General features: G+C 43.9%; 1 protein-coding gene across 10 annotated transcripts in view; it reads left to right on the top strand.

The window, feature by feature from the left end:
* The window catches only part of MCF2L (MCF.2 cell line derived transforming sequence like), a 162522-nt gene that overhangs the window by 28934 nt on the left and 115021 nt on the right, over nucleotides 1–18567 (top strand). For 2 of the 10 annotated variants that reach the window (XM_035317688.1, XM_035317632.1), the window contains exon 1: nucleotides 4167–4736. The exons of the other annotated variants lie outside the window; for them this stretch is intronic. In XM_035317688.1, coding sequence (XP_035173579.1) covers nucleotides 4658–4736 — 79 coding nt within the window. In that variant the 5' untranslated portion in view covers nucleotides 4167–4657. Of the gene's footprint in view, nucleotides 1–4166; nucleotides 4737–18567 lie in introns of those variants that run through there. 10 annotated transcript variants of the gene reach the window in all.

Raw genomic sequence — 18567 nt, 5'->3', positions numbered from 1 at the left:
GAAGAGAAGAGAAGAGAAGAGAAGAGAAGAGAAGAGAAGAGAAGAGAAGAGAAGAGAAGAGAAGAGAAGAGAAGAGAAGAGAAGAGAAGAGAAGAGAAGAGAAGAGAAGAGAAGAGAAGAGAAGAGAAGAGAAGAGAAGAGAAGAGAAGAGAAGAGAAGAGAAGAGAAGAGAAGAGAAGAGAAGAGAAGAGAAGAGAAGAGAAGAGAAGAGAAGAGAAGAGAAGAGAAGAGAGAAAAAAACGAGACAGGACATAGCCCTGCTACACTAGGAAGTATTGAAGCCTTTGATCTTGTCCTTAGATTTAAGTTCATTCACACTGGAGAGCAAACTATAAAACTTTATAGGAGTATGAGGAATGCTGCTCTACATGTAAAACTGAAACACAGGATATGCGAGAAATGAATTATGGTAGAATTACTGTGTAAGCTAAGCCTCACAAACTGATCTTGATATTTTTTAAGGAGAGGCTAGATTGCAATTGATAAGGGAGAAAGAAAAACATTTATGGACTGAAAATACTGGGAGGAAGATTGGGCTGAATGGGGAAGGAGCATCTGAATAGTGAGCAGAACACGTTGTCCAGGGAAGTGGTGGAGTCACTGTTCATGGGGGTGTTCAAGGAAAGGCTGAACGTGGTGCCTGGGGACATGGTTTAGTGGGTGACAGTGGTGGTAGGGGGGTGGTTGGACCAGGTGATCTTGGAGGGCTTTTCCAGCCCTAATGATTCTGTGATTCTGTTCTTCTCTGTACGGCACCTACTGTCTCTAAGGAAAATAAAATAAAGGATGATCTGACACTGAGAATGATAGGGATTCAGTAAATTAATGCATTAGTAAACAGGGCATAATTTTGGTGGAGTACCTCTATTAAGTGTTCCTGCACGTCTGCAGGCTTCTTTATTCCATGTTCCTGCATGAACCTGGCCCACACTCTAGCTTTATGTGAATGCTCGAGTGTCAAGTTTTTAAGAGAAAACTTTCACTTTTTTTTTTTTTTTTCCTTCTTGCATGTATTTGCAGGGCAATGACTTGTACAAAGCAAAGTTCTCTGTATTCCTTCAGATTGTGAATCTAGGAACAATTTTGTCCTTGTGGAAGAGCGAGGTGTTGCCAAAAACTGAATGCTGCCATCTCTGCTTATGAATCCCAGTTTCAAATCCCAGATGCTTTACATAATAAAGCCTAACTGGGCTGATTACCAAGAGAACTCAGTCATTCAGAAAAATAAAAGGGAAAAATCCCTTTGCTTCATGAAGGAAGAAGTGGTGCCAAAAAGAGGCTGAAATGTTAAAAATGCAATTTCTATTTGGATCCCTCATATCGACTGTCCTGTTTCCTCTCCCCCCCCCCCCCCCTTTTTTATTTAAGGCGAGGGATCCGTATTGCTCTTGTGCATTGGGTTAACGTGGAAGTTCTTTGCAGGACCTGTGAGGATCTGGGCTATGCCAGCCACGTTCAGTGGGGCACGTCCTGCTGTGCCAGAGTCCGGCGCAGGTAAGTGTGTCTCACGACTGCAGCAATGTGGGTGCCCGTAGCTTCAGTGCTTCCACCTTCTGTGCCTCCATTTCCATGGCACACCGTATTGGGTGCAGGATGAGGTGCAGCTGCTTTGCTGGCCTGATGCTGACTGAATGATATTGCTGGAAAGCAGCCTGGGATGTGTCAGAGGGGTCAGCTGGGTAGGCGTAACTACCCGTGTGCTCTACACGTGCTCTTTGCAGCAAGTGGTGGGGTAGGGCCCATGCAAAAGTGGCAGGGAGAACTGGATGCGTTTGAATTTCTTGTAGGTTGTGTTCTATAAATGGTGTTTCTTTCAGCTGCTATCAGGCTCTTAGAGAAACTAAGCTCCACTGGGTTAAAATAGAAGCCCTCGTGTGGATCAATCAGTAATTGATTAAAAGGCAAGAAATGGGGTTGCTTTAGGAGAGGAGTTAGAGATGGAGTAAAGTGGGGATTTCACAGGAGCTTCAGCTATTCAACGTATTCCTAAGTGAGCTGGGAATGGAAACAAAGCATAGAAAGACAAAATCTTCAAAATAGAAGAATAATCAATGCTGATTGCAAACAGTTGGAGAACCAACTGGTGATATTAAGTGACCGAGCGGTACAGTAGGTGAAATTTAATTGTACAAATCATGCACACGAGAAGAGAGAACAATATCCCCTGGGTTAGCTGTTACCCTCAGCGAGATATCTGGGCTCTTTGTGGGCAGTTCCCTGCACACAGCAGCAGCTCAGTCGCGCTCGATGTTGGTCAGAAAGGCAAACAGCACGTTGCGAGGCGCTGGGAGGGGAGCGGAGAACAACAAAATCTTTATGTCACTGTGTAATCCATGCTGTGACGGCCTCTCGAGTACCGTGTCCCGTTTTGTTCACTTTGTTGCAGTAGAATCGGGGTATGGAGAAGCGTGGCAAAGGCGGCCAGAGGTATGGAATTGCTTTTGTACAAACAGGAACTAATTAGTGCAGGAAATTTTCTGTCTGGAAATAAGGCAGTTGGGGGGCACATAATATCACCTACAGTGGAAGTCTGTATAGTCATGAATGGCTTGGGAAACTGAATAGCAAGTGTTTATTTCCTGATTTGTTTGGTTGTTTTTTCCTTTTTTTTTTTTTTTTTTTTTTTTCCACTGCTTCACACAAAAGGCAAACTGGGGCACCCAGAAAAATTTCAGGAAGGTAGTTTAAACCAAAGCAGTTTCTCACACAGCACGTCATTAGATGTTGGAATTCATCGACAAATAATACCGCGGAGATCAAAGCAAAGTTAACAGAGAAATCTCTAGGAATGTTATTGCAGCCATCTTTTGCTCAGGCAAAACTCGTTAGGTGATTGCACGTTAACAAGGCAGAGCAAGGTTACTGAAGCTGGCTCCTCACCCTAGAGGTTGGTTGCTTTGGACAAGGTGCTCCATCCACACAGCCTTTGTTTCCAAACAAACCTCAGATCTCCGTACACACCCGTGGATCCGTTCCCTTTCTCAGTGATTAGAAGCTGACCTGATAATCATGGTCTTGCTGTTGGTCACTTTTTTTTTCCTTTGCAAAAATGCTGTCTTAGGCAGCAGTCAGATAAACACAATGCTTTCTGCCTATTGAGTCCTTACAGAAGGCGTGTTTCTGTGGCAAAACTTTGTTGTGCAAAAGCTTGATTGAAGACTTTTTAAAAAAATTTCTATTAATATACTTTAATCATTTATAATTCACGGAGGTGTTGTAGGCCTGTCATACTTGGTGTGGAAATGATGTGGGACTTAATATAAATGAATATCTAAATATGATATAAGTCATTTCTACTGACAGAGGAAGCCTGGATAGGTTGAGGTGTCCTCTTCAAAAACCACTTTTATTGCATCCCCTCCTTAGTGTTATTGTTGAGAGTTTTGAACAAGTCTTCATAGCCATCCACACGTTTTCCCAGAAAGGACTGCTGCTTTTTGCCTGATGTATATAATTTATAGGAAAGAGCTTTTATCACAAACAGCACAACACAGTGCTTTTAATTGTGCAGGAAAACATCCTTTTTTCTTTTAGCCATAGATAACATTTTTTATTTAATGGCTAAAATACAAGAGGACATAGCTAAATCCAGTGGGTTGATTACAATAGGGGGAAAATTAAGCTGAAATCAACAAAATTATGACAGTAATGAGATTTAGTAGGCATTGAGATAATCTTGACAAAGGGAAGTGTTAAAAGCCTCGTTGTTTGAAATGTGCACAACGGCCTGTATAAAAGCACTGAAGATCAGTTGCAAGGAGCAGTGCTGGGTCTCAGACTTCTGGATTTTCAATATTCTCTTTCGAGTTCTCTTTCTCCCTAAAGTATACCCCATAGAGCCAGTGGAAATGTATTGGCTAACAGGCTTGCTCTTCCTAGCTAACTTGTGTAGTTCTCTTATGTTTGCCTCGTGGGCTCCACGGATCCAGAAGTGAAAACCCAAGGGGTTTAGGTGCCTCAGGTGGCAAAAACACTTTATTGGAAATGCGGTTACAGAGACCGCTGTAGCTCAGCATTTAAGCAGTCAAGCTCGTCTGAACAGTCCAGAAGATGGTTGCGATTAATTCAGCGTTTAAAGGAAAGTCAGAGTCCTCAGCCCCCCGAAACAAGTCCTTCAGGCAGAGTGTGAAGGCGCTGTGCAGGCAGAACAGCCTTGACATCGTCAGTCGGGAGCGCTTTTCCTCCACAGCAACTTGCCTGCAGCAAACCGACAAGAAGGTAACGAGGAGCCTGATGCTCACGTAGGGATGAGGACAGGGCTTCGTGCGAGCCGTCACCACTTGCTGTTTCCTAACCGTGCTGCTGATGCAGCGCAGACCTTCCCAGCACTTGCAGCAGGCTGGCAGCACCGAGCAAGCCAGCGTCTCATCGATGCCTCACATTAATCCCTCAGTTTGAGGGCTCGCTGCGGGCAAAACCCTGCACAGAGGAGGGGAGAGAAGTTTCAGGTGGTCCTGCTGGAAGCACCCACCTCACCCAGGCAGCAAGGGTACAGCCTGCTGCCTCCGGTGCGCTGACGGGAGCTGTGGGGAGTCATTGAAATGCAGGGCTGCGGAGCACTGCTGTAGTGCTGCCTGCCTTTCTTTTTTTTTTTTTTCCTTCCTTCTTGAACCAGGGGGAACATGTTTGCTGTGGATTCTTTTTGTTCCGTCAGAGAATGAGATGCTGGCTGCAAACTGAAGAAATGGCCCTAGAAGAACTGATGCAAAGATTAAATGCGGTTTCCCAGTGCACTGGTAGGAGGAGCTGCTGGTCTTAAATAATTTGTTGCCTTGATGCTGTTAGTGATTTTATAGGATTTGTGGAAAATCCTGGTAATCTGGCTAGCATTCTGTGTGCATGTTCTCATTAATAGGAAGGGAAATGTTTTGTTGCAGGGTTAAACTTTTGTTTATTTTGACACTAATTAGCATTTCTAGTGCTTAGATATTCATGAGGCTAGCTTTAAAAGGTCCTCTGGAATAGTTTCGGGTAGCTGCTAGCCCAGTGAAATACTCTAAATGGGTCTCAATTCCTTTTTTCTCTCTGACTCAGCTGGAGCTAAGAAGTGGGGGGAATTACAGATTTGTCTAGTGAAACGAGTCTAATATGGAGCGATGAAAAGCCCAGCTAACTGTAAGGCACCACAGCCAGGATTTTAGGTGGATCTAGATTGTTTCATGAGAATGAAGAGTTGTATAGATTAATCATAGTAAACTTAGGTTTACATCTGAGTGGATTAATAATTGCAGCAGATCTGCTAGAAAGTCTTTTTAGCACTGTAAAAGGGTGATGGTGATTTCTGAGAGATTTTCTTGAAAATGTGAATGTTTATGTGTTTAAAACTAGAACTGCGCAGCAGTGTACGATAAGGAGATCTGTGATTAGATCTGGGAGTGTTTTCCTGGCTATTGCTCATGCAGAAATGTAAACGTTTCAGAATAAAAAGTTACCTGGAAAGAGAAGAGATGTGGTTTTGGCATCCTTTGAAACTGCTTCTTTTGCCCTTTATTCGTAATCTGCTGACAGATGTCAGAAGTCTTGCATCTTGTCATCTGAAGCAAACCGATGGTTTGCTGATACAAAGCATTCAGGGTATTATGCTATGCGGTATCAAAACTTGGAATTTTTTCTTCTCATTTCCCTGAGCCATTGTTTACTAAGAGAGACTTTTGTGGCTTTTCCAGCAATTTCAGCAAAGAGATCATTAGCAAAATGGCTGATGCTGTATTCCAGTGAAGAGAGAGATTAAATGACAAATGTGGAATGGACAGATTAGCTGCATCAGTGTTCCTGGCCAGGAGAAGCAAGTGTTTTATCTTATTAGTGATATTTTTTTCAGGGCGGGGGGGACTGGAGGAGATGAAGCAAAACTTGATCTGACAAGAACAAGCATTACATTACAAGTAACAGTCACCATACACACTATTTTCTTTTTCCTTCTCTTTCTATGCACTTTTTCCCTAATAATTGTCCTGTGTTCAAAACATTTCCTTATTAAATGCTTGGATATTTGCTTTATTGCGTGTTGTGATTTTCTGAGCGGGTAAGTAAAAAAGAAATCCTGACTGATATTTACTGGGGCACACTGTCTTTTGCAGTTTATTTTAATAACTGCTGCAGTATTTTTTCACTCCCTTAACGTCGTCGCTGTTGCTTTCCTGGGGTAAGATAAATGCTTATAAGGTGTGACAGCCCTGGGCATTGATACAGGAGCCCTTATTCCGGAGCTGAAGTGCAGTGAGCCGCCAGCATGGCAGGGGTCTCTGGCTCGCCGCTGACAGCGCCCGTCGCCGCCCTGTGCAAATGTATGAGCGCCATGACCTTCATGTGAGCCACCAGCGCTACTGAGTGCTATTTTCACACTTGCCAGCAGGCTCTGACTGTGGGCTGGTCTTTAGCTTGCTAAACTTGTGTATTTTTCCAAAAAAGCAGCTGTTATTTTTACTGCCAGTTTTGTATTTGTGTGGTTTAGCTGGTTCTTATCCTCCCACTTCTCTCTCTCCCTCTCTCTAATCCCTGTGTGGGTATTCCCTAGCCAAAGGCACCTCTCATCTCTTTTCTACAGCCAGTGGTTTTATTTATAGTTAGCTCAGTTTCAGTTTTCCTGTCTCTTTACTTCTTTGTTTGGTTTTGCTTTGCTTTGTTGTTGTTCCTTTCAGGTTCCTTAAACTGTTTCTCTGGCACTATCTCCTTTTCTTGCACTACACGCTGTCCTTGGGTTAAATTGTCTGCTCTCTGGCTTCACAGCTGTCTTTCTGTTGACTCAGAAACCCTTTGTAAGCAGAGAGATTTCCTTCACAGCCTCTGATCATGTGCAGGTCTTATCCAAGCCCATTCTTCACTAGCTCACAAGCAATTGAAATGCAAAGGTTCCCTTATGCCCCATAGCACGACGATTCACCTTCAGGCATCAATGGATTTTCTTTTTTAGGGCCGGAGGACAAAACCTATTCCTCTTCCTTCACTTGTTTGTCTGAGAAATGCCACGGGGAGGCAGGCTCCAATTTACCCCAGGTGGTTTTAGACATCTGAGGCAGGTCAGGCAGAAGAGGAGATCCCCTAAAGGCTGGGCATGGTGAACGGGAAGAAGGGGTAGTTCAGGAGGCAAGTCCTTCCAGCTTCTGAGGTGCCCACATCTGTCCCTCAGCTGGGGGAGGCCTGGAGCAGCTCAGCTCCTAACCCTGGGTGTCCAACGTTAGGTATGGTAAGTCTGGGTTGCAGCCCATAACCTTTTGCTCTTTGTTCCTTTTCACTCTCTGCTTCTGGCTCCTCGCCCCCTAGCAAGTCCCACATGTACATCTGTCTCTGACGCAGCCTTTCTGGGCTTCTCATCCGACATGATCACACCAGCGCTTTCCTCAGGTGTCCTCCTGCTCCAGCTCTGCCTAAGCTCTGATCCAATCACAATCCCAGCCCCCCGGTAATACTCCTTGCCCCCTCATGGCCGTGTGGGCCTCTCGCAGGATCCCGCAGTGCCTTTCTTGGCAACCTTTTACAGCTCTGGATGGCTTTTCATCAGCTTTTCCTGATTATTTCTCAGTTTGCTCACCTTCACTTTATCCTCCAAAGCCAAATCTGGCCATAGATCTTGCTTTTCTTCCTCCGGTTCAGCTGTTGCTGTGTTAAGTTGGACTCTATCCCACATGTTGCTGTTTAAGGGCAGAACTTGCCCTCCGGTGGTTCCGTGCTTCAGAGGGCTGAAGGCGCAGCTGACAAACAGTTCTGATCTGGGACCCTGTGCCCTGCCTGTATGACCGTGTGACGTGGGCTGTCTGCTGAGGGCTCCATTTGCTTGGACTGATGAGGCACCAGCTAATGCAGAAACTGTTTTAGGCACCAGTTTTGTCAGTCACTACTTGCGTTTGTGTCGGCACTGAGCTTGGAAGGCTTGCAGTGACAGGGACACCTGGTTCATGCAACGCAGATCTGGGAGTCCCAGCCCTAGGCCTGTGGTCACCCCATGACCGGTTTCTTTCCACCTTGGAAAGGTGCCATTGTTACAGCTACCATCTGTTTCCCCTCCTTCAACAAAATTGGAGCACTCTGCAAAAAGAAGAAACATCTGCACATCAAGGCAGATAAATATATATGTGGTTCCTTAGGAAATATGTATGCAGTGCTAGTATTTTAAGTGCAGGTAGCATGGCTTAGACATGTCAGCTTCAGTCAGTTGCTAGTAGCTCTAGACTTTCTGTCATACTCACAGCTTGGGCCAAAACTTTACACTTCATTTCCCTGGCTTTCTTTTCTTTCGAGTTTTGAAGCCAGGCTCAAAATGTATTGAAAAATGATGAAGAGATGAAGGAGGAGTGCACTGGCACACCACCTTAATAAATGAAAAATTGCCCATCACTGGAAAGAGCTGACTTGTGCAAGGAGCGATGGGGACACCCTCAGGCATGTTGCAAAGGTATGGGCAGCTGAAAGGACCTGTTCTGCATGTCCTCTCCATTCCTGCTGTCCTCAACCTCCTCCCCTTGTGCTAAGTAGTATGTATTAACGAGGTCCCAGCCTGCATTGTAGTGCAGGCTCCAGAGGCTTCTGCAGCTCCTGCCATTGTGGCTGGTGAGGGGCGAGCAATTACTTTTTTGTTTGTGCTGGAGAAAAGGGAATACGGAGGTGAGATGGAGTAACGATCACAAGCGCCCCTGCTCTTCCTTACTCTTCTGGCATCTGCTCTCAGTTCACCTGATTTCCCAGTTGGGGAATCTAAACAAATCTTTCAGTGTGTGGCAGAGCACTTGGGTTGATTTGGCAGCCGGACAGATCTGAGTCTGAGGAGCATCACATTACTGTTTGGCAGCTTCATCAGCTTTCTGAGTGGCTGGTGGAGCTGCAGAGGTCCAGCTGAGAGCCCTGAGATCTGCAGCATCTGCTGCACCCAGGTGACATTTGGTGGCAGCAGGTGTGCCTCTGCCTGGTGCGAGCTTGCTGGCCTTCATTTCGCCTCTCCTGCCCCCACGTTGGGATTTGACATGAAAGATGCCCCCAGTTTCCCAGGCCAGCAGGTATAGAGCTGGCATGCTCTTCTAATCATGGGGATTACAATTTCAAGACTAAAGGTGGGAGCTTCAGTTGAACGGACCCAATTAAGCATTCGAGAGGAGATTGCTCATGTTTTGTGTGTACATGTGCTAATGTGAGGGCTTCTCTGTGTACCTACATTGCATATGTTTCTTACTATGTTCTGGCCTAAATCAAAATCTTTATTTTACCCTGAAACAGCGAGACCAGTGGAGCTGGTGGGAGTAAGGGTCAGAGCTGGCAGCAGTCTTCTGCTTCATTAAACAGAGCTGCCTTCGGGTAATCTGAGGAAAAATGTTTTGATCAGCGTTAAGGTTGAATAAATTTTATTTTGTAACCAAATTAGTGTCGCTTAAAAATTACATCTCCAAAAGGGATACTCAATAGGATTTTTTTTAACATACAACATAAAATAAAAAATGCTTACTTGACTTTATATCCATGTGGACTTTTGAGGGCTGTTTGTCAACAATGACGACTTATCTTTTCATATAATTTACCTTAGTCTTTCACTCATTTGAAGTGCAGTGACTGAATTACAGTAAGAAAACTGAAATCTGAACCACAGAATCACTAAGGTTGGAAAAGCCCTTCAAGATCATCTGGTCCAACCGTCCCCCTACCACCAATGTCACCCACTGAACCATGTCCCCAAGCACCACGTCCAGCCTTTCCTTGAACACCCCCAGGGACTCCACCCTGGGTGGTGACTCCACCACCTCCCTGGGCAACCCGTCCCAGTGCCTGACTGCTCTTTCTGAGAAGAAATGGCTCCTCATCTCCAACCTGAACCTCCCCTGGTTCAACTCAAGGCCATTCTCTCTTGTCCTAGTAACAGCACTACAGTGCTCACACCACATTATGTGGTAACATTATCAGCCAGTTTATCAAAGAAAATGCTTTTATTCTCAGAAATACATGATTAAAGCTACCTGACAGTTTTCTGAATTCAGCAGTGAAAGTAGGAAAACTTTCAACAGACAGAGATCAGGGCAATTTTGCACTGAACATTTAAACACTAAACATTAAATGTTGGCACACATGGAGCAGCTCTTCAGAGGACTGCAGGACGCCTTATTGTCAGACTCCTGTTCAGCATACGGACTTCTGGCATGCCGAGCTGGGAAAGCCCTGCCTGGACTTCTGTATTTTGTGATATTGGAGAAAAAACACGTTACTTTAATGTGTTTTTATCATCCTGGTGACTCAGAGTACCTTCTTGGCACAACAGCCTGGCACAGCTGCCTACCACGCGTCCAACATAAGAGAGCCAAGCCGAGAGATTACCTCATGCATATCAAATAACAAGGAATTTCTGCAGGAAAGGAACAGTAGCACGGGGAAGAGGTGCGATATGTAACAAGGCTGCATTGTTTTCAAGGTATTATTTGTCCTAAGCTGACGTGTAGAGCAAAGCCCAGGAGCAGGAGGTGTCTGAGTCAGTCTCCTTTTCCCTTAATGAAACACATCGAGTGAGCTGTGGAAGAGACTTGCAGTTGTGTTGTTTCTGCATCAGACTGACATCTTCGTAAGATTTTCAGGTATCTGAAACAGGGCTGGAAGTTTCAGCCTGCTGTTCCGTAATGCCCGGCAAAGCCACTTTAATTTTGTTTCTTTGTTTCTCTTGTCTTGTCCTGTTAAATATCAGCCAGATTCGCTTTCATTTCAGACAGGAGAAGTGTGATCCTGGATGCTTTTACATGGATCAATTACTTGCTTGTCTCTTGGTAAGCCTGAAATACCACGTTAGCTATTTTGACCTCACTTTAAATTCTCCAGCTATCCGTGCTGCATAGCTCAAGCCATTTAACTTTGTCCCATGGAAGACAGAACTGGCTGGGATTTTCAGCATGAGAAGAAGCTGAAATGGAGAAGCCTTGTGATAGCTATCCCCAAACGTTTGTGGCTTCACATGAAGGTTGAGCATGTTCAAGCTTGGGATAAGCTGGTGTGAAGGGGAGTAAGGCAGTTAAGTTGCTTTGAAGATGCAGTGGTAGACTGAGTGTGTTGTTCAAGTTGCGACAAGCAGATAGAGTGAAGTGCAGCCTGATACCAGCTGCTTCTGTGGATGTAGGTGTGTGATGCTCTCTGGCAGCAGTCTGACTTCTTCAAATCAATAATCAGGGCAAATGGGTACTTGGGGGGTTCAGAACAGCCACGCTGTGGGGCTGTGACTTCAGGGTCATAAAATTCATCCCCCATTGTTACTGGAGGCTTTTGCTAAGCACCAGTCTTATTAAAAGTCTTTCTGCCTTCAGCATGTCATGTAGCAGGTGGGAATTGTGCACCTGGAAGTTGCTGTCCTGGCGCTTTTGTAGTTCTTGATTCTTGTTGATCCAGAAATGTATCTTCCTTTTCTTTCAACTCCTGCCTGCAACAAGGTGAACTTGGAGGGAGGGTGGCTTTCCATATGAAACAACAGGATAACTGATAGAAAGAGAAAATCACGAGAATGCAATGCACGTAGCTGATTTTAAAAACAACTCCTCAGGCTACAACCTTTGTTATTATAAACATTCAATGGTAAATTACAGCCGTTCTGTAAACAGCCCTGTGTCTGGCTTCTGGGCTGGGCACAGTGCTTTGCTTTGGTTGTGTCTTGTCCTGGGCTGCTGGTTGTCATTCCGTCTTACCTGTGTGGTGTGCCCTGTCGGTCCAGGCTACCTCGTGTCACATGCCTGGCCTTTAACAGCTGCTTTTCAAATCCAGCCTCCAATTAAGTTTTGGCCAGTGCTGTACACTAACCAAGCCAGCATGTTGTGTGGCTCATTTTTCTCCTTTCCCAGTATTTACCTTGCACGTGTTAACTGCAGGCACGATGCCTCCTGTAGCAGCTGCGTTAGAAAGGCCACGGCCGTGTTCCCTAAAGCTCTGTGTGCTGCTGCACCGTGTATCAATAACTGAATTGATGAGCACCTATTCCCCTTGTCTCAGCATTTTCAACTTCCATATTTACTGCAGTGAAGAGTGAGACATGTCTTTTGGTGAATTCATCTGGAAAGAGGAAAACGAGGAGCTGGTTTGTCCAAGTCCCTGCTTGCTTCTGAGAAGAGCCTAAGCTCAACTAGACGTGTTCTGGGGGCCAGGGCAAAACTTACCCCTTTTATCTCTTCTCTACCACATAACCTGTACTCCTCTCTCCGGACACCAGGTAATTTTTCTGCTGAGTTGTGTTTTCAGCTTCCAGCCAAGTCCATGATTTGCCTGCTGTTACCCAACTGGTTGAACAAAGGAAGTTTGAAACTTTCTTTACCTACAGTTTTGCTGTTCTGACACAGATTTAATTCACACTTTGAGCATATTTGTAAAGACAAAGTACATTTATATAAAATTTATATAAAACTCTTGTAAAAATACTTCAGAACGAAATAAAAGCTCTCTCAAAAGCATTTAGTGAAACACGCAAAGTAAGGAAAAAAACACACTTGTGTTTTAAGAGAGGGATTTTCCCAGCTTTGCTTGAGGACTGTGGAAGAATGGAAGAATTAAGAAAATGAACAGGGAGGAAGATGGTTTCGGGAAGCAAAACAGATGTGTCTGGTTGTACAGCCTAGATGAAAATAGAAAGCTGGCAGAAACGAGGTGGCATAAAAGATTTTTTGGATATTGTGCTCATAGATAAGCATTTAGTAGGGCATGAAGCTGGGGGCCCTCTGCTCCAATATGTCTGATAATTTATGTTTAATAGTTCTGATGGAACATGACCTACATACACAGAATCACAACAGTGATGAAAATTCATCATCGTTACTTAATTCATGCTTGAGTGGATGCCAGGCTCTAATTAAGAGGCAGCTCCAGTCTGCTCAATACCCAGACATTTGCTGTGACCCTGGCACAGCTGGTTTTGTCGAGGACAGACATAGTCAAAAATTCCCTTTCTGAGCTCTCTGCAAAGACTACTGAGGCTGCAAGTGACCTGTGGGGTACATTTTGGAGCTCTGATATTAAAGATTTGAAGGTAAAGAAAGGCAAAGAGTGTCCTGGTGCATTGCAGAGAGCAGGAGGAAGCCGTTGAAGTTGTTTACGGTGACTGAAATGGCGTCAGCAGCTTACAGAAAAAATTGGTCATTTCCACATCAGCCAAATCACTTGTGAAGTAATTTATGAAGGTAAGAAACAAAAATAAACCAACAGATACCATTCTGAGCTTTCTAATTGCATACTTTCTTAATTGTCCTCTGCTGAGCCTCTTCAGTGTTTCTTGCCCCCAGCTTTTGCTGCTGTTTTCTGTTCACTTTCAAGCCCAGTGCAATCTGCTGCTGACTTCAGTGGCATCATTGTTGCACATTAAGTTCCTCTGAAAATAGTGTACCCAAATTGCTTTGAGAGTACACAGCCCAGCGTGGGAGAGGGTTATTAATAGCAACAGCTTCTCTCTGTTATATGAAGACAGAAGACGAGTTATTTCAGTGCGGCAGGTGGAGGTGTTTTTTTTTTACAGCAATTGTTTACATTTTTGAACATCTAGCAGGGAATTAAAAAGATCTGGTAAAAGCTGCATGGCACGGAAGGCTGCCATACATTTCGTATCAGCAGAGTGAAGGCATGCTTTAAATACTGTGTTGTTGATTTTGTACAATATACTTAGCATTGTCTAATTTACAGCAGAACTAACAATTCCCAGTCAGCCTTCAGGAAATCAGGAGCCAACTTTCCTGCATCCTACCACCACCTGCCTTTTAAAGCATGGATACCAAAAAATATCTCTGGGGTTTATATGCCATTATTTTAAAGCATCTTCATCCTCAATGGCTCCTTCAGAGCAATGATCTGGGACTGAATCCAGTGAAGACTCTGTCTGACATTTATGTTATGCTTCAAGGAAGTCTCAGAGCTGGTGAGAAAAGGCAAGGTTTAAAATTTTGTCCCCTAAGGAGGGCAAGAGTTGAGAGAGATCCAAAAGTAGTTTGAAGGGAAATACAGGTATTTGAGATAGTCCCAAAGAGTGTTTGCCAAGGCAGGAAGGAACCTAGGTGTTGCCATTTGGCACTTGCACCACGAAGAAGTCCCTCCTGTTCCCACATCTTCCTTCCCCATTGAGCAGCTCCTGACCTTTTGCACGTGGTCACTGCTTCAGCTGCTGCATCGCCGGCCACTGCCTGGTGTACCTCCTGGCTGGGAAGCACACCACCACCTCCTGCGACCTGCAGCCTTGCCAGTTTGACAGCCAGCCTGCAAATTTCCATGTTATGGGAGACAGACAGGTGATGATGCATGGCTGCTTCATCGAATCAGTCCTGTGACATTAAATAGGGGTAAACCCAGTACATAGTATTCAGGTCTAAGGACATACAAGGAAGAAAAGGAAGCTAGACAACTAGTGCACCCACTCTCTGCTCTTCCCTACCCCTCTTCTCTGCTCACCACTGCTGGCAGCAGCTCAGCTGCGGAACAGTTGTACAGGGATTGTTTTTGTTCATTAGCCCCTGTGGGGCCTCGCAGTCCTCGTGTACGTGGTAAGAAGAGGAAGGCTCCCAGGCCCACCCAGTTCCTGCCATCTGCACGCTGCTGTCCTGTGCAGGAGTCGTGCCCGTGTTGGGTCCTGTGGTCTGCAGGCCCTCACCAGGGCCCACATCACCTGGACCGCACCACGGACACCTGCGTTAAGTGGAAGTGACTCAGGAAGAAGTTATTAGAAGTATCAGGTTTAATTTGATAGCGTCATTAGCTCCAGAGATCTTGGCCTTGGAAAATGACGGCTGCATCCATGAAATGCTTAGAATCACAGAATGGTTTGGGTTGGAAGGGACCTTAAAATTCTGAAAACAAAGCAGCTTAGTTCAAACTACTCATGCCTTTACAAAGGGATTTTTTTGAGGGTCAAAGCCAGTTGCTTAAAGTGTGCTGCTAATAACACATTAGGCAATGAATTAGTAAGTTATTAAGCTATGAGCAAACGAACCTGTGTTTGTTTTAAAGGCCGGTCATCTGCTCTGTTCTATTTTCGTTGCTGGGTATCGCTCTGCACAGCCTGCCGAGCCCTCCGCAGATGAGCCGTACTGCACTTGACAGCTCCCTGCCTCGAGTAACTTGTTATCTGTGCGAGACAGCAACAAAGGGAACATCAGACAAGCGTGCTGGAATTGGCGAGGGAGGAGCATTCCCAGCGTGAAATAAGGTCAGGCACATCGCTGCACCAGGGCTGCGCTGTACCTTCGCAGCCCTGGAACAGTTTTTCTCGCTACACCTGCTCTCACCGGTGGGAGAACACGAGGTGTGTGCCCCGCGGTGTGACTTGGAAGGGCTGGGCCCCTGCTTGCTGGGTTTGGCAACCTGTTGTGGTTCCCGACCACTTCATTGGTTTGCTGGACTCTGACAGATGATAGATGGTTAGCCAACAATCCTGCAGTTTCCCCAAACAAAAGTTTCTAATGTTGAGCATTACTTTGATTGCTAGTAATAAATCACCTTACTCCCACCTGATAAATTAAGTCCATTAAAAAAAAAAAAAAAAAAAAAAAAAAGTTTAAACAAGCATTTTTAATGCTTTTTCATTTCTAAAGTTTTCATTTTTTTGAAGCTTTCTGAAAGCAATTGCACATCTTTTGCCCTAGCTTTGCCTTTGGTGTATGGATTATAAAGTTACTCTTACTAGAGTTTTAGCCATGTTTGTATCAGAAGGCAGTTTTCTTCTAAAGCTGTCAAAAAAAAAAATCAAACCTCAATGAATTATCATTTTTTTCTTTAAACTGGAGTTGATTCTAATATTTTTATCACCAAAAAAAGCAAAATGTAAACTGACTGCTGTGAATGTCCATTGGATTATTTATTTATTTATTTCTGCCACAAAGAATTAAGTGTAGCAAAAGCATAATTTTCTCTTAAAAACAATTTTGCTGAACATCTGTGATTAGCACTGTTTACTGAAACAGTACTGCTGAAGCAGTGGAAACTTTAATATTCCTACTTGTATCTGCAAATATAATGAGTATTTTATTTCTAGATGCCATATCCAGAATTATGTAAGCACGTGAAAAGGATTATCTTCTTTTACTGCAAAGATAAAGCAAAGTATGGCTGAATAACCCAGTTATTATCTAAAATTGTCTTTCATTTCTAAAAACAGATATGAGACATTAGTCTTTGCTGGAAAAAAAAACAAATAAATTGTGATTCTGAAGGCAGCTGATGAAGCCACCATAATAAATTATGGAAAAAAAAAAATAATAAATTACTGTCTTATAAAACTGTGTCATAGGATGCATGACTGAAAAGCAAAATATACTTGAGGAAGTAGTGTAGCTTCTTGCATGCTGAAATAATTTCTCAATAGTGTCCACTTTAAAAGCCGTTCAGCAGCTGTAGGGAAGATTATCCCCTGTAAAGAACCAGTTCCATTTTGTAGACACTGTGTGTATTTTTCAGCTTGTTCTCATATAGTTTGTACTTGCTTTATCTGGCTCTCAGTTACCTAACTGGATACACTTTTTATAAGTGTCAGTGTGATATCATCCTTTACTTTATTATGAATGTATTTGGAAAATGACTGCATCATTTGGCTTTGTGCAGACAGCATTTGCTCTTTTGGAAGTCTTGGCCTTATGACCCTTTTGCACTTGCTGTGAAATCCTACCCAGCCTTTCCCAGACGAAGTGGCAGAGGTGGGTAGGGAGCTCTTATGTGCAGCTTCCAAAGGACTGGCAAATACTCTGGTTGGGACTGAGGTTTTCATGAAGATGATTTCTGTGCTACAGTTGCTATGATGGGAGAAGATCCTTCCATAAGCACGTGTTTTTTTCTGCTTTTGTTTAATTGAGGATTTCAAGTGCCTGGACAGAGAAAATGATTTTTATGGCATTTTACTACGGGCATGTATTCTCACAGGCCAATTTCAGTGTAGTAAGGGTGATCTGCAGCACCTTTTACACTGAGTGAAGGTGGGCTCATCCTCCAAACACCCCGCATGGCAGGAGCCAACTCCTTGAGCTGTGCCCGGAGGAAACTTGTTCTCTCCATCACGGGAGCCATCCACTGATATTAATCACCCTTGGCTAAAGTTAAAGGACATTTTTAAACCACGTAGCATCTGGTAAAACTACACAGCTGAAGAACAAGTTAGTCCTACTTTTTTACTTCTGCTGCCTTTGGCTTCCCATGGCTTCTCTTGCATCAGGTGAGCAACAGTTGCCTGGCAATTGTCCGAGCCATTGAACTGGTTCAGCTCTTTGTTTCAACAGAAAACTGCTCATTTTTGGAGGGGAGGGAACAAGAGTGCCTGCTGTTAGACCTCCCTGCCTCACCTCATGTCCTCACAGCAGCTGGGCTGGTAGTGGGGAAGCAGTGGGAGCACATGGCTGTGGCAGTGGGGATGGTGGGCCTACCTACCACGCTACTGCTCTGCAGCTCAGCCAGATGATGTGCGGTGAAACTCCTCGTCTTTGCATCTGCCTCCTATATTTTTTTGTTTCTGGTGTTACTGCATCAAGCACAGTCATCTCTTTCACTAGTCTGGGTTAACCTCAGAGACTACATGGGTATTTTGTGGTAGAACTTTATGGCTGTTGGTTTGGTGGCTTGCGAAGCAGAGAGATGCTTCTTGATCTGTTTGTCATAGGACTGAGTGTACTTGATTTCCACAGAGGTCTGTGTGGATCCTGTGCCCGTTAAACCCAGTTGCTGGATGGAACTCTGTCAGGGTTCAAGTTAATTAATTTCATTTATTATTTTAGGGTTGATTTCAGTAGGTGTTATATCAGGTTCTTAGTCTTCCATGTCTCATGAATTAGAAACGTGACATTTCTGCTCATCCTCTCCCTTTTAGCTGAAGACTGCTGCATTTTAAGATGTAATATCCATACACTGTTTTACAAAAATAAAAATAAAAAAAATAGCTTAATTGCTGTAAAAGGTAGTCATAACTGCATTTTACATGGCACCACTTATCCAAACTCTCTTGCAAAGTTCTTTGTGCCTCTCAGAAAAATACGAGATATTTTATATGTCAAACTATTTTTCAGCAGGCTTTGAAGAGTTAAAAATGCATATGTAGAAATAATAGGGATATTCAAATTGCTAGTATGTATGAACTAAGATTTGATTCGGTTAAGTACCAGGTTTTTAACTCACAAGGTGAACAATAGCATGCAGGTGCAGCCTGTGGTTGATTTATATCCTGTATTTCCCTGTGCGTCTTTATTCTTGCCTGACAATCTGAATGGAGTTTTGCATGACTTTGTGCTACCTCCGAAGAAATAAATCTGTGATAGATAGGATGGTGATCTGGAATGACATAAGCCTGAAAGGCTAGTGTAGGGGTTGTGTCTAAATGTGTTATTTTTAGTGTGAGATTTTTAAGTTACTTTAGTCAGCCATTAAATTCCTCCTTCTTTCTGGTTCAATCATTATTAACAGCTGTAACTTACAGTTTTTCCATTGGTAATCCAAAATATAGTGGGAGAAAAAAGATCAAAAAGCATTACTGCTTGAACTAGAGACAGAGTGTGCATTGTATTAGTATCAACGTTTAATATCTGTAAGTAATCAATCTCAACAGTAAGAAGAACCGTAAGTAATTTATTGACTTTTTCTACGGAGACACCTTCCTTCAGCTTTATCCAA

This window comes from Oxyura jamaicensis, chromosome 1 (assembly GCF_011077185.1).
Source record: "Oxyura jamaicensis isolate SHBP4307 breed ruddy duck chromosome 1, BPBGC_Ojam_1.0, whole genome shotgun sequence".
Classification (NCBI taxonomy): domain Eukaryota; kingdom Metazoa; phylum Chordata; class Aves; order Anseriformes; family Anatidae; genus Oxyura; species Oxyura jamaicensis.
Note: the sequence above shows the minus strand (reverse complement) of the source record. Positions and strands in the feature narration are given on the sequence as shown.